Source organism: Aptenodytes patagonicus, chromosome 6, assembly GCF_965638725.1.
Source record: "Aptenodytes patagonicus chromosome 6, bAptPat1.pri.cur, whole genome shotgun sequence".
NCBI classification, from domain to species: domain Eukaryota; kingdom Metazoa; phylum Chordata; class Aves; order Sphenisciformes; family Spheniscidae; genus Aptenodytes; species Aptenodytes patagonicus.
In genome coordinates, this window is record NC_134954.1 from 53,518,254 (window position 1) to 53,541,819 (window position 23,566).

At 43.4% G+C, this 23,566-nt stretch overlaps 3 protein-coding genes across 6 annotated transcripts; 2 read left to right on the forward strand and 1 right to left on the reverse strand.

The window, feature by feature from the left end:
- Window positions 1-2,131: 2,131 nt before the first annotated feature.
- On the reverse strand, window positions 2,132-13,422 carry PHOSPHO2 (phosphatase, orphan 2). Of its 3 annotated transcripts, XM_076342649.1 has the most exons (3): window positions 13,220-13,422; window positions 4,870-5,022; window positions 2,132-3,447 (listed from the first exon to the last, which is right to left on the reverse strand). In XM_076342649.1, exons 2-3 carry the CDS (start codon window positions 4,958-4,960, stop codon window positions 2,720-2,722), a joined length of 819 nt encoding a protein of 272 aa, XP_076198764.1. In that variant the 5' UTR covers window positions 4,961-5,022; window positions 13,220-13,422; the 3' UTR covers window positions 2,132-2,719. The 3 variants fall into 3 exon arrangements, with proteins under 3 accessions (XP_076198764.1, XP_076198765.1, XP_076198766.1); XM_076342650.1 differs by lacking the exon at window positions 13,220-13,422 and having other exon boundaries at window positions 4,870-5,061; XM_076342651.1 differs by lacking the exons at window positions 4,870-5,022; window positions 13,220-13,422 and adding an exon at window positions 4,467-4,486.
- On the forward strand, window positions 4,602-11,595 carry LOC143162375 (cilia- and flagella- associated protein 210-like). Its single transcript, XM_076342645.1, is given in 10 exon segments — window positions 4,602-4,663; window positions 5,814-6,040; window positions 6,329-6,502; window positions 6,597-6,790; window positions 7,759-7,915; window positions 8,905-9,044; window positions 9,881-10,073; window positions 10,399-10,563; window positions 11,054-11,261; window positions 11,264-11,595. Coding segments are annotated over 10 exon segments (1,614 nt in total). The 5' UTR covers window positions 4,602-4,608; the 3' UTR covers window positions 11,365-11,595.
- Window positions 13,423-13,480: 58 nt separating the features above from the next.
- Window positions 13,481-22,735, forward strand: LOC143162377 (cilia- and flagella- associated protein 210-like). Of its 2 annotated transcripts, XR_012995693.1 has the most exons (9): window positions 13,481-13,560; window positions 13,773-13,930; window positions 14,857-15,013; window positions 16,066-16,205; window positions 16,498-16,690; window positions 17,246-17,410; window positions 18,174-18,280; window positions 18,807-18,937; window positions 22,316-22,735. XR_012995693.1 is itself a non-coding variant. In XM_076342648.1 (8 exons), the coding sequence occupies exons 2-7, from the start codon at window positions 13,833-13,835 to the stop codon at window positions 18,273-18,275; spliced, it is 855 nt and encodes a 284-aa protein (XP_076198763.1). In that variant the 5' UTR covers window positions 13,481-13,560; window positions 13,773-13,832; the 3' UTR covers window positions 18,276-18,280; window positions 22,316-22,735. The 2 variants fall into 2 exon arrangements, 1 of the variants encoding a protein (XP_076198763.1); XM_076342648.1 differs by lacking the exon at window positions 18,807-18,937.
- Window positions 22,736-23,566: the final 831 nt, after the last annotated feature.

The following is a 23,566-nucleotide window of genomic DNA, read 5'->3' on the forward strand; positions in this document are numbered from 1 at the left end:
ATAATACTAAGGCCAAGTACTCTTCATAGCAGCTGGTGTACAATAGTGATGTTACCATATAGAAAATTTCCCATATGCACATACACCTTCCATTATGCATTTATTTTCATAACATCTTTACCTAAGTCATCTCCCTCCCAGGGAGCATGTTGACTTAAACTGCCAGCAAGTCTGGAGGTCAGCAGCACCCAGTACTGAACATGCATCCCTTCAAGGAGCTTCTCCCTTTCTCTTTCGGCTGGGTTACCAGCTTAAACCAGCTTCACCCTTTGGAGATACTCATCTCCCCTCCCTTATACCCAAATGTGGAAAAATTTGGTAATTGTGGTGCTTCAGAAAAGTTCACTCTTTTATTAAGAAGAAAAAAAACCCCAAGACCTCATATTAGTAGGTTGATGGCCTACGTACTGGAATTGAAAAATTTCTTCTGTCTCCAACACGCACTTTGTCTAGCAAATAGCATCAGCTCTACCCTCTACTTGAAGTGATTAGATCATAATTGCTAATATTTCACAGTACTTTGCTTAATCTCAACTCCTGCTTCAGTACTTTCATCAAAACCACAAAAACCACCCCTTTTTGAGTATGAACATAAATTTCTCAATTTCTCACTCTCACAGCAAACTACAAGGTAGGTTCCTTAATGCTAGAAGAACAATAGTTAATATAAGTGGAAGAAAAAGCTGAATAATTATTCATATACTAGTTTTTGTTTGGTTGGTTTTAAGTAAGCAGTAACTGAGATCTGTGGACAAACTGAAAGCAAGCTGTCTCACAGCTAAGTTCTGAAAAGCACAGAAGAGACCGGCACAGAATCTGGAACATTAAGCAGCATATCTAGAATGACGGAGACACACAACAAAAAAAAAAAGTAACTATACAAAATTGTACTATGCAACAGCCATTACCATTCTTTTGTATGAGCTGCAAATCAGACAACTTAAACCTGTCACAACTTGAGACCCACCAGTTCTTCAGATGCTGTCTTCATGCCCTTGCACAAGACAATACGGTAAGATCGCTAATACAAACATCTCAGGCACCTATCAAATATCCATCATTAAAGCAATGCTCCTGAGAACTCAAGTATATTATTCTGGACATCTTAGACAACAGACTGTTCAAAGCAACCTTCTACATTTCATTAAAATAGGTAAAGGGCTAAAAGCAGGACCATTTACAAGGAAGTAATCAAAGGAAATCTTAATATATATACACTGTCAGCCTGAAAACAGGCAAGACCACTCCTAAAAATCTTCAACTGAGAAAAAGAAGGTAGTGACAACATCAAATGTTGGTAAGAAAATGAGAACAATGCTGCACAGAAAACAAAGGAAGACGGCTACAGCAATCGCAGGCTGCTAAGCTACATCTCAGACATCTGCAACCGAAGCGCTGCAAAAGTTGGACTAATTTCTCTGTTATTAAGGCACTTAAGCTAAAACAGACATCAGTTCAATAGCAGACTACATCATCATTTTGGACCTTTCATGGGACTATAAGAAGGAAAACATTTGGCATGAAAATACATTATTTAACTTTAATGAGACTTATTTTTAATCTCTCTATATGCATAGCCCAACTCTTGGGGCTCAGCTCACTCTGAGTGGTAAAGAGAAAAGACTGCATGTTCACAAACAATTCCTTAAACTATTTAAAGACAGAACAATTCTGTTAAAAAGTTAAAATGGACATAGATGTTCCCTTCCAGCCTGTAAGACTGGATTATACTATAGATGTGGACAAGAGTGAACAGGTAAAATCAGTGTAAACATGTATACATATGCACCATTCTGTGGGCCTGTGCATTGCAGCAGAAACACAGCAAGAAAAAAGCACCTGGCTGACTCGGAGCTGTCAGCATGGAAGATCAAACCAGCGTTAGCTCTGTACGGAGTGGCAGCAGCATACTGTCAGGGCGGTAGTCAGGAGAATGGGAGAATGACTTTTCTTTATACAGAACAGCAACATCCTTACTGCTCTCCAGAAGAGAAGAGGTCTGACTGACAAAATAAATGAAGGTGTTATCCAAAGGCTGACACCTACACTTGTGTTCACTCTCTCCAGGCCCTTACAAGAACAGGTGCCCGATGACACACAGGCCAGCAGAATACATTGCACAAATCAGGTGTGTTGCTTTTGTCAGTGACAGTAACTTTTATTGTCTTTACAATACAAGATAATACAAACTATTAAAAAGTAATTTGGTTTGGTAAAATATTTAGTACATTGAAAATATAAATGCATCTTCAGATCAAACAAGATTACAAGCATACCAAATAATATACAAAATTAACCATTTATCCTGATCAAAGAAGTATAAAAGCCAACAGTTCCATGCTCCTTGCACCTAATGTTTTGTAAGTAAAGAATTTCATTCTTTTGTGTGCTAATCCTACTCCTTCCCCTAAGCGCGTGGAACAGAAAAGGTCAGTTATGTAGTCGGTAAAGGCTTGGGGGGGAGGGATAAGACTAAGAATAATGGCAATTCCTCTTGCAACCCCACTTCTCCACTTATGTTGGAATGTGTACTATGCTAGAAAGCCATTTTAACTTCACTTTCCCACTATTGCCAAGATTGAACATAAACAGTTTTATATTGTGTTTAAAAAACATAAGTTCAGATAACAACCCAATTTTACAATTTTATGCTTTTATACACATGCAGTTTTTCTCTCCCAGGAAGATAAAATACATTAGTTTTCTTTTATCATTTGAATTATTTCTTTATAAGCACTTTCAGGTAAGACATAATTTCAGTAGCAGATGACCAAACCAGAACAGAACACTCTACAGGACTGAGATCTTGGGCCAGCCGAGAAATCTTTTTCTCCAAGGTATACCCCTGCCTGGGCATAGCAATATCATCCTTCTTCAAAAACATTACTGGACATAAGTCATTCCCACCATCACCTATATATACAATTTGTGTATAACTTACTCCTCGCTCTGACTGTTTTTCTAGAAATTCTTTTAAAACTTTCCTTTTGCAAAGGTTTTTAGGGCACTTTGCACAATGGTGAGCATGGAAGTTCTGTACAGTAAGATAGCCAGTACTGCTGAATGCTGCAGGGTTTGTAAACACTTCATCAAACACCTTATGGAGGTCAACAGCTTTCAAAATCCAGTCAATAAATACTGTATTAGAATCTGAAACAATTATGCAGTCAAACAACTCTTTGTTCTCGCCAATAAAACCCAGAAGATCTACCATTCCCGCAGTGAAAGGAATTGTTGTCATAGTTCTTTTCATCTCCTCTTCTTTGACGCCATTGTCTCCCAAGTAGACAAAGACTCTGCCCATATATTCTGTCCAGTGTCCTGGTCGGTAGGAGTTTCTTAATCCATTAGGAAGTTTTTTCTCAGGAGCACATTTCACAATCCAGGTATCACTATTTTCATCTATGATTGTATGGTCAAAATCAAAAACCAACAGAAATTTCATAGCTGTCAGAAAACAGTTTCCAAGACAAAAAGAGAATTATTTATATAAACAAAAGTACTGAATTCCTACCCTGATCTTGTGCTGAGAGGACAAAAATTCTGCAAGAAAATGAAGCATTCGGACATATATCCAAACCAAGTAAACTATTTATGGCCACTACAGCTAGGGGAAGTTGTGCTGAAGCTATAAAAGCAGTCTGTAAAGGTCAACGTTCTCGTTCAGTATCAAACCTGTTTGAAATAGACAATGTGAAAGTACCTAAGCTCATGCTGCATAATTACTAATACTTGCTAACACAGAGTGAATCTTCCAGCACTCATGCACCATCAGTTTGACCAACGTTTCTAAATTTCTCCATCACCACTTGCCAGTGCAACCAAACTGGGATTCTCCTGGCAAAACACCTTAAGAGATATTTCAAAAGGAAACTACTACTGAACAGATGGAGCCAGTCTTTTTGACAAGGACGCACCAAATCAAAGCAGCCAACAAAATGAAATACTGCCATTTGTGGAGCTGAAAAAAAATAAATCGGTCTGCTTGCGGTAGTCCTGCAACTTCAGTACCTGCAGCCCACCTCTGGGCTACGGAAATCCCTGGGAGCAGGAGACACCTCCTCTGGTACTTAGAGCCGTTCCCTCACAGGCAAGTTCTCTCACACCCGTTACACGAGCACCGCCGCTCCCTCAGCCCCAGGCGTCCCTCAGGCCAGCTCCCCAGCGCCCACAGCCAGCAGGCCACGCAGCCACACAAGCAGCCCCCTCCCAACCGCAGCACAGCAGCGACTGCTGCCGCCGCCGCCCGCCCGGGGCGCAACGACCGGGCCGAGGAGAAAAGCAGAGCAGCCACGCCGGCGGGGGCACCGGGGACGCCCGAGGAGCTGGCAGAGGCGGGGAGAAAGCCAGGCGGCAGCACCGCGCGGGGGTCTTGGCAGCGGACCGAAAGCCTGTGAGGGAAAGGGGCGGGGCCGGGCCGGCCGGACCGTTACCGCCCGCCAACGGCCGCGCTGCCCCCAACCCACCTCCGCGCCCGCCGCTTCCGGCTCCCTCCGCCCGAGTCCCGCCGCCGCTCACCACGTGCCTCCAGTCCACGTCATCACGTGACTCCCCGCCGCCGGGTTGCCTGGCAACGTCGCGCGTAGACAGGCGGCGCGGCTCGGGGCCATGGCGGCGGCGGGGCCCGGGCTCCCCCGCGGGAGGCGGCAGCAGCAGCTGGCCCGTGAGTGGGGCTCCCCCTGTGGGCACCGGGACCCGGGGGGAGGGCGGTGCCGAGCCCGTAGCTGCACCGGCTGCACACGGCTCTGGGAGGCTGTAGGGGTGTTCCCTGTCCCCGTGTCCAGAGTGACTCTCCCCAAACCTTTCCCTGCTCTCCCAGCTGCAGACAACGAGACAGGCTGTTTCTAGTATTACCTAGAAAGAACTAACCTGAAACCAGTGGAGGTACGGTATCATCCCACAGCTGGACGTTAGAGAAGAACTGGGTGCCTGGCAGTTCCCTATCCATAGGGAGCAGCATGTCAGTGTACGTTTACTTTTGGCAAGGATACCTTCACCTTGGACAGAGGGAGAAGATCAGGTCTGGTCCCCACCATAAGACAAACAGATTAGCAACTACATCTGAAAAACAGACTTCGACATAAGAATCACTGTAAGAGAAAGCCTCCTTACGTTTTAGACACGGCATGTCAGTCTGCTGCAAATCAGATGAACAAGGAGAATTTCTAACAGGACACCCCTCCGTACAGAGTGTGCCGTTTCCTTCAAAAATACTGGTGACATGCCTTTTTGTGAAGGGCATTTCTCAAAACCTAGTGATCACCTAGAAAAGCTGTATTTATGCATGCACATGTGTATGCAAGCCTAATACAAGAAAGAAATGCTAATCTTTCCAACAAATCAAGAAACTGTTCTACAAGCCAGATCTATTTTAGTAAATATGATGAGTGCGCAGGACAAGGGTGGTAAGTCACAGCCCGTGCCCGAACTGCTGCCTCATCCAGCCAGAAAAATGGCTTCACCAATATTCCCCCTTTCCTTTTGAGAATGCTCCCTGGTCCCTGCCATTCTCAGAATCATGCCCAAGTTCTGCCTGGAAAGTGTTAGTTACCACAAGCCAAACCTGTACATACACACAAACAGGCAAGGGGACATACAAACAGTTAAGTCATTCAGCCACAGCCCAAGTACATACACTGGCCATAGTTAGACTACAGACACCCTGTCTTAGCTGTGGAGTGCTGGGATGGGGAGAATACCTGTTAGGAAAACTTAGTGTTGTTACTATGCAGAAACTCAAATCCTGATACAGGTTTGAATATAGGATTTTCTGATATCAAGTAACCTCAGTATCGTTTCTTCCCTCTGCACAGCGTCACATCATTCGGAAGAAAATAATGTTCTAGATGGATATTTTCTTCCAAATGAAGTAGATCTTCATGAGGTAATAGTATTGCCAAAAGCAGAATGGGAAAGGATTCAGGACAATCTTGGCAGCAAAACTAGAGAAGCAGCACATATCCTCACTGAGAAGAAAGAACGGGAAGAAATGCACTTACGCTCCAAAGCAGCTGTAAAAAACTGGCCCAATACCATCATGGTAAGTACAAGACACATTTGTAAACAAAGGGATTCATTTTCATAAAACCACTCATGGTAACATTTCTAGCTGTACTCCCTTTGTTTAACATTTGCTTTAAATAGGTATTTTAACTAAACTCCATTTAAATACATTTAACATCTAACATCAACAGTTAGATTTTTTAATTAAAGGTAAAATGCAAACTTAAAAAAAACCCCAAACATTGAGTACATCACCTTCAGAACGGTTTATACGTTTTTAATCCATGTGCTTTAAATTTGATTTCTAATTTTATCTGCACTGTAGGGCCTGGCACAACGGAAACTTAAAGCCAAACAATTACGTGAAGAAAAGGAAGAGGAAGAAAGAAAGTTACTTGATTTGGAAGAAGAGCAGTTCCAAGCAGCAAAACGGAAGGAGGCTATTGATCATGCAAAAACCTACCTATACTATCAGAATGAAAGAGTGAAAGGGTTGCATGTTTGTTGATAACTTATAATTTTTAAATTCAAATTGTACTGAATTTCTTCAAACACTTCTGAACACGCAAATTACTTTAAATGTTCTCTTGCAGAGTGCACTTCTACTTGCTGAGGTCCTAAAAGAAAGGGATGCTCAAGTTGAATTTAAAAAGTTAAAGGCAGATGTTAACAAAAAGAAGGATGAAGAAAAGGAACATGAATGTAAAGAAGCTATTCTCAGAGAGCAAGAAAAGGCACATCAGCGTTATATGAATCAACAGGCACTACGCAGAGATCAGCTGGAACAGTAAGTAATAATTAATCAAAAGTAACCCTACTTTATTATTTACTTAAACTCTCTTCTCACAAATACATTCTATAAGGTTTTTACAGAAACGTACTAATAATTTGATTTACAAACGTGACACTTTAAAAGAAAAATCCAGAGCGCCACAAAAGACCTTGTACAAAAGGGAAAAGCTGCGATATGCAGTGTCTTTTATTTGCCAACAGTCTGCATGTAAAATCGCCTCTGGCAGGCATCAATAGGTTTTAGTGAAATCGATATTCAAAAGGTGTTACTGAAAGTGTATTTTAACTCAGTTTTGGTCCCAGAAAAGGAAAAGGTTAAACCAGATTTTTCATTTGCCCATAACTAGATTCCAGAGAACGCATCAAGTGAACGCATCAAGAGAACGCATCACTGCCACCTCCATTCTTTCTCTCAGCTCTTATAGAAACCTTAGGGAGGGGTCCCCAGTGGTATTTATAGGACTGGCCCTGGTGGTCTGATAGAAGGAATCAAATTCCCTGAGGCAGAGGAAGGGCTCAAAGTCTGGTCTCACATATTCCAGGTCCAACACATAAATCCTTGCAGAACTTAGTATAGAATACTACCAGTTCAAGCTGTTGTCTGCATGCTCAGAAGGAGAAGCATAGATACGGTGGGACTTACTGGGGAAATCTTGTTCACTGAGGATGCTGCAGAGATAGGCCAGAACATTATGAATGCAGTGGTGCTAACGGATCACCCAGATAAAACTTGTTACCACTAGACTGCAATCTGTGAGCATACCATAGCTAATTTCTGGTCAGAGGATTGAGGGCTACCATTACAAACAATTATGCTATTTTTCACCTCTGATATTCTACCCACCTTCAATTCAAAGTACCACATCCTTCAGTGCAAGATACCTATGGTTATGCAGAATCCCTATCTGTTCATTACTTCATGTGATCCCTAGCCCATTTATTCAACTCCTTTTCCTGATTCAGAATAAAGGAGCACAAGCATCAGGCAGGTCTGGCCAAGCTAGAAGACAAAAGAGACGGGGAACAAATACAGAGATTGAACCAATTGTACCAACTGGAAATTCAGAGAGGAAAAGAAAAGGAACAGGAGGAAAAAGTTGAACGCCAGAGGCTGTATCATGTAAGTAATAGGAAAGCAGAGAGTTCAAAATGCTTGTTTCACCGTGGCTGCCTGGAGTGAAACAATAGCATTCATATATCTAAATGGGCCTACTGGCAACAGGAGGTTTGCTGACAGCTTCAGGAGCGTTGGATCACATGCCTACCCTGCCAGTTGCAGGCCATGTCTTTCCTCTGTGCTTTTGAGAAAGGCCTCTTGGAGGCAGGTCCCTTCTCACCTGATGTTTTGACTGCTGTATGATTAAGAAGTCTGCTGTAGACATCAAGGAATAGTCTCCTTGACTTGAGAACTGGATTTAAGTTCCACGTACCTGCTGGTTTAAGCCCAGTTTTCTTTGTTAGGAAGAGGGAATAGCCCAAGTCTGAACATAACAGTATCTTTTTAACTTGCCTTTCCCTTTATGATTGGAGCGATTTAGAAATTTAGTCAAGACAAGCTGCCTTCTCTCTTCACATTTAAAGGCATCTTGCTAAACTAGAAATGCCTCAGAACAGTTCTGACCAGCATACAAAAGACAGCTGTTTTTTTACATAAAATTATAGAAAACTCTTCTTCAGCTATGATTTGGATTAAGCTCTCAGACTGGGATAGTTTTGGATGAGATGGGCTAGGAGCAGCATGGTCTGTGTACATGTTGGTGGGGGTTGCACAGTCCCGTTCCTCTCAATGTCGCCCTCTCCCACGTGTGTGAATGGGAACAAGGGATAATGCTCACTGTATTGCATAGCAATTTCTTTGTGTAATGGGCTGGAGAGGCAGCTGTTCGATGCTCAATTCCCCTTCTCCTTCCTCATATCTACTATCTCCTCTTCATGCATGTTTGAACAGGGAGGCAGAAGTAAGTGGAAGTACTGAGAATCCCTTTCCTCTCTTCTCTCTTTGAAAGAAACACGAAGAGAGAGAATAGGGAGTGATTCTTTTAAGTTGCTACCCCAGGCCCAGATTTTCTAAACTTGATCAGTTATATCAGGACCCTTTTGCCCATGCAGGAGCATGTAACTGACCAGAAAATGATCAAAGCAGTAGAGGAACAAAAACAAATGGAAGAAGATGATCGGATTAAAGCTCATTTTAAAGCAAAGGAAACTATTGCCAAGCTGATAAAAGAGAAAGAAGCTGAAATGCGTAGGTAGGTACAAAGCTAGAGTATAAATTGTAAATAAACTAAAAATTATACTGTAGTCATTCAAATCTTTCAGACTGATGGTGTAACACAAACCACAGTTGTTCTAAAAATTAAATTCTACTGATAGGGAGAGTAGGGAATTCAGGAGAAAAAGGAAATTCTTTCACAGGTTACTTAGTAGTAGGTGTGTGTGGGAGCGATCTCTCGGCCCTTCAAAGTACAAAGACTTATGGAAGTGCAAAGCTCTACACCAGTGTGTTGGGAACAGTGATTTTCCATATGTCCTGCCAAGCCTCCACCTCCTCCACTATTTAAGACAATTAAAATCCTTGACGAAAGTATTTTTGTGCATAAGCTATATTTGCCTAAGTCAGATCAAGAAAAATAATTTGACTTCTTAACTAGGCACCTAAATTAATTACATTGGGTTGTTATTATTAAGGGAAGATGGTTTACCAATTTAACAGTGAGGGTACAGCATGAAGATACCATTGAGCCAATGTAAGAGTTCCCTTCTCTTCCTACTTCTGGCCAGTCCTCCCAACATTTCTCTCCTGATGCTAGGCAGACTCCTCCCCGAGTGATCCAGCTCATTATTGCAACAGAAAGCTAGTGTTACAAGAATACAGGGAACATTTATTTGCTAAATCAGATAATTTAAAAAAAAAAAACAAAACAGGAGGTACACAAGAAGATCAAGGAGTTGGATGGGTGGCCTGGCCTGTGTGGCAAGAGGAGAGAAGACTAGAAGCAGGACTGCTGAGTTTGGTAGCAGTAATGCTTCAGGTAGACCCAGGTGCGTACCCCAGCATGTTACGATAGCTCATGTTCTTCTGCAGACTAACACAGGAACATCAGGACAAAATTGTTAGCCAATTAGCTGTACAAATGAATGAGGCATTAAAGAGGGAAGATGATCGTCTTGCTAGAGACATTGCAAAAAAAGAAGCTGAACAAGAAAAAAAATGCAAAGAGAAAGAAGCAGAAGAAAAGGCAGCCATTGAATCTATTGCTGAACATAGAGCGACTGTGGTAAGAAACCTAGCCTGTTCTTATTCCTGCTTACTCCAACTGAGGAGCCTGGCTGAGATCACAGCTGGTGGCTCTGGTGCCATGCTTCAGCATGCTTCATCAGGTCTGCTGACACCCTTCCTGGGGTCTTCTCTCCCTCTCCCACTTCTGTGTTGCACGCATATCTGCCAGGGCTGCTGAAAACCCTGGGCTTGGACACTGGCCAGCCACAATGACCGTGCTTATCAGAACACAGATACAGGGCTGCTTTTGCCAAAAGATATGAGTTCCAGCTTAGCAGGCTAGCTCCTTGGTTAACTTTAATTATGTATTTTGTAAAACACAGATGAAGATGAAAGAGGAAAAGGAGAGAGAGGAAAAAGCAGAGGGTAAAAAAGAACTTCATGCGTTAATGGAAAAGAACCGCATCTACCTAGAAATGGAAAAAGCCAAGAAACAAAGACAACGTGACGCAAACATGGAAGTACAGAAAATTCAGATCCAGCAAATGGTAAATAGAAGAGCTGTACCCTGTCAGCCCCCTCAGAAAGAAGCATGCATCTAAACCAACAGCACTAGCTCCTGCCTGAGAGGAAGAGAGAGGGTGCTTGCTGTGTTTTGTTTGGGATTTTTTGTTTGTTGTTTTTTTTTTTAAATCATGTATGCTCTGCATATGCTGGTGTTGGGGACCAGCCTCCTCTCAGAGCAGTGGCGCAAGTCAAGGCTGGTTTGCAATGACAGATCACATCCTGTCCTGTGCCCTCTTCTATCTTCTGGGCAGGTCACCAAAGAGCAGCAGCTGATGCTGATGTTCACTCAGCTACTTATGTTCCCTTTTTGTGGGGGGTACGGCAGGGGAGAGAAGTGGGGAGGGATGACATTTGCAAAGTAGCAACTAACATCACTGCAGATCTTCTGTAAGCTTTTAGCCTCTCAAGTTCTAAGGGACAGTTATGTTGTGAAAGAAATACTAAGCTTTGTTATTCCCTTTTCTTCATCAGGCTGAAAAGCAGGCAAAAAAACAGCAGGAAAAGCAAGCAGATTTGGACTACGATGCTCAGAGAGAGGTTATTGCACTTTGTAAGGAGCGTGAATTTCAGAGCTATGCAAAGCAAGTAATTGAATTGGAGTCCAAGACTACACATCATCTTTATCCTCTTCTCAAAGCATCCAAAGATGGAAGAGGACTTGGACACAGGCCATTTTCCAAAGAGAAGGAATAAATGCTAGTATTCAAGCACAGGATGGTGCTGGGACCCAGTTACCTTGTTGTAGCTGTACTACTGCTCAAGAAGTTAAAAACATGAAGTAATATTGAGACTATCCAGCAAGGAAAGGCAGAAGCAGTTTTCATGTGGTGAAAAAAATATCTTTTTGAACCTTATGGGCAGAGTTCAACTGTAAATGATCTACATTGAATATATGCTATGAATCTGGAAGTCCACTTGAAAAAAAAAAATTTCCAGAGAACTGGTTATATTCTCAAAAATCCCCAGCTTGTATTTCATGAAAGTTAGTTTATTAAACTTGAGACAGAAATGCATGATATATAATTGACCATCAATGTAACCCATTCCAGCCAAAAGCTCACTATTACTGTTATATTTTTACTATTCATTATTCTAAAAATTCACTGTCACAGGTTTTTCAGGCCTAGGATACAAATTCCCAGTGCAAAACGTCACATTTTTCACTAGCCCACTTCCAGTTAAGTATTCCCCATAATAGAAAAAAACAAAACAACTTTACAGAATCTACAGGGGAAGAAAAAACAACCTAATACATGTGAAAGAATACTTATGGTACTGCATTTTTTATAGCATTTTGCAAATACCTCTGTAAAACAAATGTCACGCTATAAATTAGTTATATGAAAATACAAATGTGATTTGATCACAGCCCTTAAAAGGTCACCTAGGAGGCAAATAGGTCCCAATATAGCTGTAAATAGCTACTACAAAAAGAGTGTGGCAACAAGAACAACGTAGTTGGACTGTTCTTTCAAAAAGACTAACAATGATTCAATCTGCGATAAATAGATCTGGATCTAAAACTGTTTCTCAGATTCCTCAGCTGACTCACTCTCCAATACCAGCATCACACATACCTCTCACTCCTTAAGCTTAGTTTCTTTGCTGAAATTTTACCATCATGTTCCTGCCTTGGACAAAGTTAGGGTTTCCTATAATGACTTCCCCCACGAGTATCCTGGGGTCTACACAGGGTATTCCCCTATTCTGGGGTCCACTGAAAACAAAGTCCAAGAAATTTGAAGCTTTGCTTTGTTGCACACAACCTTCTCTTCCAGCCCCCCAGGTGCCAGTCTCTGTTGGCCAAACTAGAAAATGATGCAAGTCCTAAAAAAAACCAATTAGGTGAGTTTTATACAAAGGATGCTTGACAATATTTCAGTTTGGAAAATGGGTCTTTTGTGTGCCTTCAAGTTTCTAAGCCTGGCTTCCGATAGCAACAGGCTTTGAAGAAAGCACAGGATTTTGAGCAAGATGGGAGGCTACCCCGGAGGCGAGGTCCCTCCTGCAAGCTCAGGGCCAAACAGAACTGGTTTTATCTCCCTTACAGTGTAAAATGGCTGGATGCAAGATGGATGTACTCCTTCACGAGTGCAGCAGTCACCTCCTCGAGGAGTCTCTTCCCGGCAGGGCAAGGGAGGGGAGGGGAAAAACGGACCTCCTCCCTCATCCAGTTCCCAGCACCGCCAAGGGCCTTCCTACGGGAAAACAGTGCCCAGGGGCCACCTTTTAAGGTCAGGTAATGGATAAAGGCGAGTTTCCAACAACCCCAGCTACAGGCAGGCATAGTGGGAGAGCTGCCATTGAACCTATTGCTGAACACAGAGCCACTGTAGTAAGAAATCTAGCCTGTTCTTGTTCCTCTCTCTGTCATATGGTTGTACTTCTGAATACCGTTTTGAAACACCATAGATTCTAGCACAGTTGTCTTGAGTGAGATGCATATGCAAGTTTTTAGCAGCTGTCTCTCATATTTACCAACACGAGGTTACATGTGAGACGCAGCAGCCCACAGAGCCAGGCCGAGCCAAAACACCACACCACCGGCCGCGCAGAGCAGAGGCAAACAGCGGGAAGAAAAGCCGCCGAGGTCGGAGCAGAAAGACAGAGGCAGAGGGGGGCGTTACAGCCTCTTACCGGGTACAGGCTCGCTACAGGGAAACGGATATTTCACGAACCGGCGGCGGCGGAGGGCGGCTCCCGCACGCGTGCGGCCGGGCTGGGCCGGGGCCTCCGCGGTGACCGCGGCTGCTTGAGCCTGCTCTGCCGCCCGATTCGGACCGAGCCAGGGAAGGGAGGGGAGCGGCTCAACCGCTCGGCCGGGCCGAGCTTCCCTGCCTGAAAGAGCGGGCGGCGCCCGCCGGCAGCTCCTCGGGGCGGGGCGGGCCTGGGCGGAGCGCTGTGCCGTGCTGCTATAACAGCCGCGGCACACTGTCCACCACTCCCTCCTCATCCCCTGCTGCTGGTTAGGGCGCCAGGTAACGCCATTCTCCCTCTCAGGGCCGGTAGCGGGTGGGGCGGCTCGGGGCCGGGGCGCTCCCCCGCGGATAGTGCTCGCCGCTGCTGCGCTGAGAGGGGGGAGGGCGGCGGCCGCCTTTGTTCCTTCTCTGGGCGCGGAAGAAAGAGCCCTGACTTCCCGGGACAGCCGGGCCGTCACCGTCGGTAAGGATCCGTCTCTTTCTCTGGGCAGACTTCGCCGCTTCCCGGAGGGACAGGCGCTGGGCCGGCCCGCGGCGGAGAAGGGCCGACGATGGACCGCGATGGGCCGGATGCCGTCCGCCGGGAGGCAGAGCTGGAGCACAGCCGTTATTTGGACCGCCGGGCCGTGGCCCAGGAGCAGCTGGCGCAGTGAGTCCGGCGGGGTCCGCCGGGCGGCGGCGGAGCCTTCAGGAGTTGGGAGGGGAGTGGGGTTTGGGTTAAAAAAAATCTTCTCGTGGCCAGCTCCCTGCTGTCAGGACCCGTCTGCGCTGCCAGTGGGGTGGCGCGCCGGGCACGCAAGACAGGAGGGGGGGTTATTTGGGGCTAACCTAGCTGAGGCGACCCCTCTCTGGCGGAGCAGGCCTCCGCCCTGGCCTTGGCGGGCCTCTCGCGGCGGGAGCAGCGTGCCCGCTGGGGTGCCATGTCTGGGGCTGCGTGACTCAGCTCATTTAAATCGTTGTTTCTGATCTTCCTCACTCAGCAGTCAGGCCGAAAACCTGTCACCTCTCCTCACCCTCCGTTTCCTCGCTTCAGAAATGTCTCTTGTTGCCAGTGGCTATGCCTATCCTAATAAATTAAAGATGGTCTGTATTCTGGCACTGAGAGAAAGTGGCTTGTCTCCCTAAGGCAAAACTCTTACTATTGCTGCTTCCCCCAGCCCAGAATCATTCATGCATCCAGCTAGCACAGGCTGATGACCATGGCCGTGTCTTGCACAGTGCTGTGGCACTTCTTGGAAGACAGCTAGCTGGCAAAGGCCCAGCTTGTACAGGGAGTGGGCTAACAATTAAACAGGCTAATCAAATTCAGTCTAATATTCGAGTCCATATGCTGGTCATGTTTGCTTTTGCTAGTATAGGCTTAACCAGCACCCTTGCACTAGGACTGAGCTTTGGCCAAAGGGTTTGCAGCTACCTTTTAAAAACTGGTTCTGTTTTTGATCTCTGACATTCTACTTTCACTTCAAAGTATTGGGTTTTTTACTGTTAAAGTATCTGTAGATGTGCAGAATCCCTATCTGTTCATTACTTCATGCGATCCCTAGCCCATTTATTCAACTCCTTTTCCTGATTCAGAATAAAGGAGCACAAGCATCAGGCAGATCTGGCCAAGCTAGAAGACAAAAGAGACGGGGAACAAATACAGAGATTGAACCAATTGTACCAACTGGAAATTCAGAGAGGAAAAGAAAAGGAACAGGAGGAAAAAGTTGAACGCCAGAGGCTGTATCACGTAAGTAACGGGAAAGCAGAGAGTTCAAAATGCTTGTTTCATCTTGGCTGCCTGGAGTTGTATTAGGCCCACAAATAATGGGCCTACTGGCAACAGGAGGTTTGCTGACAGCTTCAGGAGCGTTGGATCATATGCCTACTCTGCCAGTTGCAGGCTATGTCTTTTCCTCCATGCTTTTGAGAAAGGCCTGTTGGAAGCTGTAATGTGGTATCTGAGCTTTGACTGGTCTATGATGGAAAAAGTCTGATATAGACAGCAAGGAGATTGTCCTTCACTTGAGAACTGGATTTAGGTTCCACGTACCTGCTCTGTTTTAAGCCCATTTTCCTTTGTTAGGAAGAGGGAATAGCCTGAGTCTGAACATGACTATCTTTTTAACTTGCCTTTCCCTTTATGATTGGAGATGATTAGAAAATTAGTTAAGATGTATTTATCACACCTACTGTTTCCTTCCCCCTGCCTGCTTGAGCAGGGAGACTGAAGTGGAGGTACTGTGATGATTCATTGGCATGTGAGAGAGTAAGAGAGAATTCCCACTGAAACCGTACTTGCTTTTTTCCCCCCATACCCCTCACCTAAATTATACAAATTTTACCCCATTTGCCCCCAACCTTGTATATGCAATAAAAGCTATATATATTCAAACTGCCATTTCTGCACGATTACAAAATGCCTTGCGCCTTACATTTTTATGGTTCTACAGCCTCTTACTATTTGAGCCCTTCAGAGTCTGTGCTGTGTGAATGATACACAGGATGGGAGCGGTACAGTTGGAGCCAGTGGGGAAGTAGAGGAAAGAATATAACTTAAAGATACTGTCCTTGGGGCTGCAACCACATACTAATTTTACTTTTGTGGTAGTTTGTGGTAAGTAGGTTGTGAGAATTCTCTTCCATCTCTGAGTTGCTATCTTCTATAGCTTCTCCACTGATACAACTAAAGAACTCTTATTGTAGGCTAGGCCTGAAGTCTTTGCTAGATTTTTTTTTTTCAGTTCACGTTTCCAAAATCTCATTCTGCATAGAAATAAAAGTACTTTTCTGTTTAAACAGGAGTATGTAGCTCAACAGAAAGTAATTAAAGCTGAAGAGAAAGAAAAAGAAGACAAAGATGATGATCGGATTAAGGCTTATATTAAAGGAAAAGAAATGATGGCTGATCTGACAAGAGAAAAAGATGCAGAGACTAATAGGTGGGTCTAGGGCTACAGTTTTCAGCGTTAAGATTCAAACTTGCAATTTAATTTTGTGACAAATGTTACTCTGAATTTTTATATCAGCAAAATCAGAACTTTGTGATGCAAGCAATTTTTCTGTAATTAAAACTTGAGAGAAGTAGAAAGTCTGGAAGAAATGCCTACCAGTTCCAGTAGTAATTGGTGCTGTTGGGGGTGGAAGTGGGATTGCTGGCTTTGTTAGGAGCAGCACCTCAGGTAATCTGAGCAGATATCCTGGTATGTTATGGTAGCTCATGTTCTCCTGCAGGCTAATGCAGGAGCGCAACGACAAAGCTGTTGAACAACTAACTGCACAGATGAATAGGGCATGTAAGATTGAAGATGATCGTCTTGCTAGAGGAGCTGCAGAGGTAGAAGACGAATACCAAAAGAAAACCAAAGAGACAGAAGAAAAAAAAAAGAGTGCCGTTGAATCTATTGCTGAACACAGAGCCACTGTGGTAAGCCTAAACCTAGTCTGTTCTTACTCCTCTGTCATATGCTTGTACTTCTGAATACCTTTTTGAAACACCATAGATTCTAGCATAGTCGTCTTGAGTGAGATGCACATGCAAGTTCTCACTTAGCAGCTACCTCTCATATTTACCATCTATAGTTCCAAAACTAACCCCTTAAACGTGCAACCGGTACATGTGATGATCCTCTCTCAAAAAATTAGAGTTGGAAGGCTCTATAATTGTTAGTAATTTGTGCATTTTCCAGACTCTCCACTGGTTGCTCCAACTGAGGAGCCTGGCTGAGATCACAGCTGGTGGCTCTGGTGCCATGCATCAGCATGCTTCATCAGATCCCCTGACACCTTTCCTGGTGTCTTCTCTCCCTCTCCCACTTCCGTGTTGGGCACACATCTGCCAGGGCTGCTAAAAACCCTGGGCTTGGACACTGGCCAGCCACAATGACCGTGCTTATCAGAACACAGATACAGGGCTGCTTCTGCCAAAAGATAGCAGGCTAGCTCCTTGGTTAACTTTAATTGTGTATTTTGTAAAACACAGATGAAGATGAAAGAGGAAAAGGAGAGAGAGGAAAAAGCAGAGGATGAGAAGGATCATAATCAGTGGATGACAGCAGATCGTATCTACTTGGAAATGGAAAAAGCCAAGAAACAAAAACAACATGATGCAAGCATGGAAGTACAGAAAATTCAGATCCAGCAAATGGTAAATAGAAGAGCTGTACCCTGTCAGCCCCCTCAGAAAGAAGCACATATCTAAACCCATAGTACTAGATCTCCTGGGTGGGAGAGAAAGAGGAAGCTTGCTGTGGGTGTGATGTGTGCATTTTGTTTGTTTTTTACCTGTGTGCACCACAGGTGCTGATGTTGGGGACCAGCCTCCTCTCAGAGCGGTGGAACAGAAGCCTCTTCCAGGCTGACTTGGTTGGGGAGGATTACTTGGGAGGGCTGGTAATAAGAAAGAGAGAAACAATGACAGATCACATCCTGTCCTGTATCATTATGCCATTTTTTTGAACCATGCCACTACTCCTCTCTTGTCTTCTGGGGTCAGGTCACCAAAGAGCAGCAGCTAACGCTGATGTTCACTCAGCTATTCAACATACCCTTTTTGGGGGGGGTATGGCAGGGGAGAGAAGTGGGAAGGGATGTGTTGTGGTTTAACCCAGCAGGCAGCTAAACACCACACAGCCGTTCACTCACTCCCCACCCCCAGCAGTGGGATGGGGGAGAGAATTGGAGGAAAAAAGTAAAATCCGGTGGGTTGAGATAAAGACAGTTTAATAGGACAGAGAAGGAAGGGAAAATAATAACGATAAAAATATACAAAGCAAGTGATGCACAATGCAATTGCTCACCACCCGCTGACCAATGCCCAGCCAGTTCTCGAACAGCGGTCCCCACCCCCTGGCTAACTTCCCCGAGTTTATATTTGACAAGTATCAACTAACATCCCTTTTCTTCATCAGGCTGAAAAGCAGGCAAAAAAACAGCAGGAAAAGCAAGCGGATTTGGACTACGATGCTCGGAGAGAAACTGCTTTTCGTAAGGATCAAGTATTTCGGCGATAAAGACAGTGAGTAACTGAATCAGTGCCATTACTGGATATAACTTTTATTCTCTTCTCCAAGCATCCAAGGAGGGAACAAGATGTGGCCTTCCTAACTAGGACAACTGCAAGAGTGGCATAGTATATATGTATGCAGTATCTAAAAAAAAAAAAAAAACAACAAAAAAAAAAAAACAAAAACAAAACTGGGGGGAGATGGGGAAGGATGGCTGATGTAACAACATCCATGTTCCTCCTGCCAAATGTACACAAGCCCCCAGCTTGCTCAGGGACTGAGCAAACACTTGGCATTGTGTAGGAGTGTTACAGCTTGCGTGCCCCTTAAAGCCCTGCACAGACCCAGGTATTCTCCTGGTTGGTCAGTCCTGCTGTGGTCTGGGCTGCTGCGCTGGTTTTGGACAGCAGGACATGGCTCGGTGGAGCTGACTGACTCTCTGTACCCATGTCAGTTAGCGTGGCCCATAAGGGCCTCGTTTGTGGAGTGAGGAAGTTGCTGCTGCGAACTTGACACCCACGATGCATCTGTTTTCAGAGGTTTTGCCCAGAATAGCTGTAGCCTGGTGTCAGGGCTGAATGCCCATCACTGGTTGGAGCACATCTTCCTGTTTGTTTCATCCAGAAGGGTCCAGTTTGTGATCGCTGTGTAATGTGAACCAAAACACAGTAAGTAGGAACAATCAAGACACTTGTTTCAAAATCTCACTTCTGACCTAAACTAAAATGCTAACGTTGCTGCACTATCAACTACAAGTCACACAGAGTTCTCTCCAATTATCTTGAAGTAATTGATTTTGGAAAGTATATTTTAAAAAAAGAGACATGGTAATTAACTTGTGACATTGTCTCTAAATATGTTTTTTCTTAGTTCGCTAATGAAAAAATTATTTCCCTTCTCTCTGAGCCAGTGCTCCTTTTACTACTTCAAGCTTTTTTCAGCAAGCAGAAAGAATGGAAACTTTTATTAAAGCCTTTTGATCGCAGAAGCTGGAGCCTTGAGAAGAAGCATTGACTACAGCAGAAGTGGTGCTAAAATCTGCAGAGCTTGATAATGCTCCAAATGCATCCCTAAGTGCATATTTACACATGCTCACTACCATGCAATTGGTGAGTTAAATCGGTTTTAGTCTACCTCCACAGCAGCAAGAAGCAAGGTGGATTGCAGCCTCATTTCCTACTCAACTTCAATAAACACCCTGTTCTGCAGATTATGTATGTCTGCATTTGAAGTCTACAGCCTGCTTCCATGGGGCTTATACCCCTCTTACTTTGAACATCTACAGAAATACCAAACTCAAGTACCAGAAAACAATTCTTCCTTTCAGTACACCTAGAGTGAAGTAGGAATCCTGTGTAACTTTAAAGCACATTGGCTAAATACAGATTTAGTTACCCAAATTCAGCATGAAAAAAATCTACCATGACTCATGATGTCACTTTATTCCATTGACTGAGACGCGCATGCTTTGTGTGCTTGCTTTAAATGACTAACCCTAGTGAGTAATCCTCTATAAAACTAGGCAAAAAAAAAAAAACAACACTCAAGTGTTTTAAGAACATGCAGAAATACTTGAGGTACTAAAATTTTCAGTGACAAAGCATTCTTGTAACATCTAATTGTCTTTTACAGTTGTCCTACATGAAAGGCAAGAATAGAAGGCTGCTTGCAGGAATAATACAGAAGGCTAAAATCAGTTTGATGTTCATGATATGTTGAGGAAAACAGGAAGACAGGGAATAGGCAAAGAGAACAGCTCCTTGTGCAAGTAGAAGCAGATGAAAGGTATTCAACAGACTGAGATGAGAAATAAACAGAGAAAGCTGGGCTCATTCAGTCTGGCAATAAGGAGACTAAGAAGTGATCTAACTAACAGCCTACAACTGCTTGAAGGGTAGTTACAAATGCAGCAGAGCCAAACTCTTCTCAGCAGAGTGAGGTGATGGATATAACAAATTGTGACATGGGACATCAGGCTGAGTAGTCAGGAGAACCTGCTTCACCAGGAGCACAGTGTGATGACACTGGATCAGAATGGCCAGAGGTGGTAGAATCACCACTGATGAAGGCTTTAAAGATGTCCCATGCAAGGCAGGAGGTTGGTCTAGCTGACCACCGGAGATCCTTTTCAACTAACATTTAAAGATGGCAACAAAATACAGGGAGATCAACTGCAGCAGCTAAGAAAGGAAATTGCTGACCTGGAAGAATCTGCTAATTGAGAGGTACCTCTAATCTAATGCCTAGCATCACTACTTGTATTAGTTATTAGCTGAAGTTTTAATTAAATAGCTAGCAAATCAGAATATGCTTTGAGAAATAATTTGACTAGTAAACTTTAATTACTTTTTTTAATTGCTTTGGTTTTGCTCAACAAAGCACCCACTCAGATGGTGTGCTACTTCAGGAGGTTGTAGCAGATGAGAAACATAGTATCAGCCTTATTAGGTGGCCAAGACCTTAGAAATGCAAGGCAACCCTCAGAGGGACTGAAACGGAGACCTTAAATCAAACTGCATTTTTTCCAAACCTGTCACCCAACTCTGGAAGTAGAGCAGCAACTTAAGTTTGAACATGTGGGTTTCCAGGGTTTAACATGGTATTCTCCCAGCAGTAACACAGCTGGTACCTGCATGGCTATGGTAGCCATGTAAGACAGTACTGTTGTCATGGATCTAATACAACTCTTACCTATGAAATGGAAGAGAGAAGCTTTCTAAAATGCCTCATATCCTAAGGGAATTTGAGTTAACTCACTGTGCAGCTCTTCACTGTTAGGTAGTGTTCCACGTTGGAGTTACTAGTTCTGTTCAAGTTCTTTTAACATTACAGTCTTTCCTACTGCTCAGCTCTGAGAAATCTTGAAGAGGATGCCTAAACTACTCATGAACAGAAGAGTTGGCACCATGGGACTATTAAGGATGGACATTTTCATGTCCCAATACAGACTGGCTCTGCTCCTGAAAAAGAAAAAATTTTTTTCAAAGCTCACCGGTTGCGTTCGGTCAAATAATTTGTTCTAATAGTTAAATTCTTTCAGATGCCTGTTATTAATTTACACCTTTCTGGTATCTCTTGAAGGGAAGAGTGCTATAACTAGTCTGTAATCTTCCTTCTTGTTCTGGCAGTGCATCTTTGGGAGAAGGAAAATTCACTACTTATAAATAGCTCAAAAAAAACCCCAAACAACCCCAACACAGAAAACCCACCTCATCTCTGAAGGCTAAGACTTCAGAGGGAGTTGAAATGAAGGCTAGAGGTGTGACAAGAACATATGAGATGTCATCTGTGGAATTATCTTAAATTAATTCCTTTCTGTTTAAAATAAATGAAGTTGTGCTTGTAATGTGTGTAGTCATTCCCTTTACACTCCTGCACTGCCACCACTACAATCTAAGCTGCTCTTAATGCCTTTGGCATTAAGAACTAGATACCTAAGTGGATACATAAATGATTCAAACCTGCCCTCTAATCTGTTAAACCAATCTCTAGAAAGCAGTCTTAAACCATAGTTCATAGCTGGTTGGTACTATCTTGCATAAACCAGCATGGCACTTTCTTTTTCTGTGGGTTTCCTCATCTCCAATACATTTTCCAGAGAAATGCACAATTCTGTTAGGTGCTGAAGAGCTTGAACATCAGAACTGCAGGTCCAATAAAATTCAACATTGTATCTCTGTTAACATAATAGTAATTGCCCCCTCAAATGAGTAGCACCTGGTCTGACTCCTGTTCTATGTAAAGAAAAAACAGGCAAAAGTTAGAAAGCAGCAACATGTACTGGAAGAAGCAAGCAAGTTACTGAGCAGACCAGAGATGGGATCAAAGGTATGAGACTACTGAGATCTGGGAAATACGAATCCAGCAACTGGCACAGTGGACAAGGGAGAAAGTGGACTATCTTTGGTAAAGCTTAGTATTACATTACTGCTATAGGACAAGTATTTCTGCATTAGTTTCAGTTACAACCTATTAGTGCATATAGAATTACCTGTACAGTAGTTCCTAATTACACAGTAAGACTTAAACTCTGTTTCTTTCTTCAGAAATATATCTGACAACTACAGAAGTATCTACTAAGGAATAAGAAGCTAGCCACTGCCTCCTTACAAGTTATATGTGCCTGCAAAACCTATCAGTGCCCAACAGCTGAAGCTAACTCTGGAGCAAGTTACAAGGCATGCTGTTTGCCAGAACCTGCCTATACTCAACTTCAGCTCAAGAAACAAGTACCGTAGCTACAGCCATAGCTTGCAACTGTACCTGTAACTACTCTAGTTTTATTATGGAACAAAGCAGTAGATTCACTTTCTAGGAAGTCAAGCAGTAACAACCAAAGGTAAACTATCAATTCATCTGTCCTGTACTCTGAGTATTGCTAGGCCTCCAGACTTAATTCAAACCTTATGTTTTGGCTTAAAATTCTTATTGAGCAAATAATAAAATTGAGTAAGCTGTTTACAAGCATCTGTCTGTAACAATAAGATCAATATGTTGAGTGTACCTGTTATTTGTGAGTTTTCTACTTTTACTTCAGAGAATGCAATGGAAGATAGGAATACTGTCTTGAGAAAGTTGTGGTACTGGATGAGTCTTTAACCCATTATGGGAAATAGATGTCTGCAGCAAGACTGTGTGTATCCAGCACTCAAGTTTCTGAACTGACGGAGGGAATGGGAAAAGCACTTTCCTGCTTTCTCCTAAGCACTCTGCTGCCAGCACAGCCAAGTTGCCAGGCTGGGATACTGGTGTAGGTGACTTTTTGATAAAAACTTGTTCCTTCACTCATTTCTAAACTGACTGTAAGCTCTCCTACCACTAAATTTAAATTCACATCATCAAACAGGTAGTTCTTCTGTAACTAGTGAAAACTATTCTGCTTCACACACACAAAAAGACTGTTGGGTTTGTGTAAGTCCAAGATCAAAGTTTGCAACTAGCAAAAAAATTAGTGATAAGACACTAGATCAGCTTCATTATATGGCTGCATTTTTATATGTTTCAATATATAGATAGTGAATAGACTGTCGTTTGTCATTCTGTAGTAGAAATTCTAATTCCATCTATAACTCAACACTATAATCCAATTTAGCATGGAATAAAATCTGACTATTCGTATCTTCAGTAAAAATGCATAGATCTTGGTTTAACTGAAGAGGTAGTATCCTAACATCAAATCACCATACCTTGTAAATCTGTACAGACAGTACTACCACTTTAAAAGGCTGGAGATCGGACACTCACAAGCACATTTACACACAGGTTGCGCCATATGACTTAGAAGCGAGTATTACTCT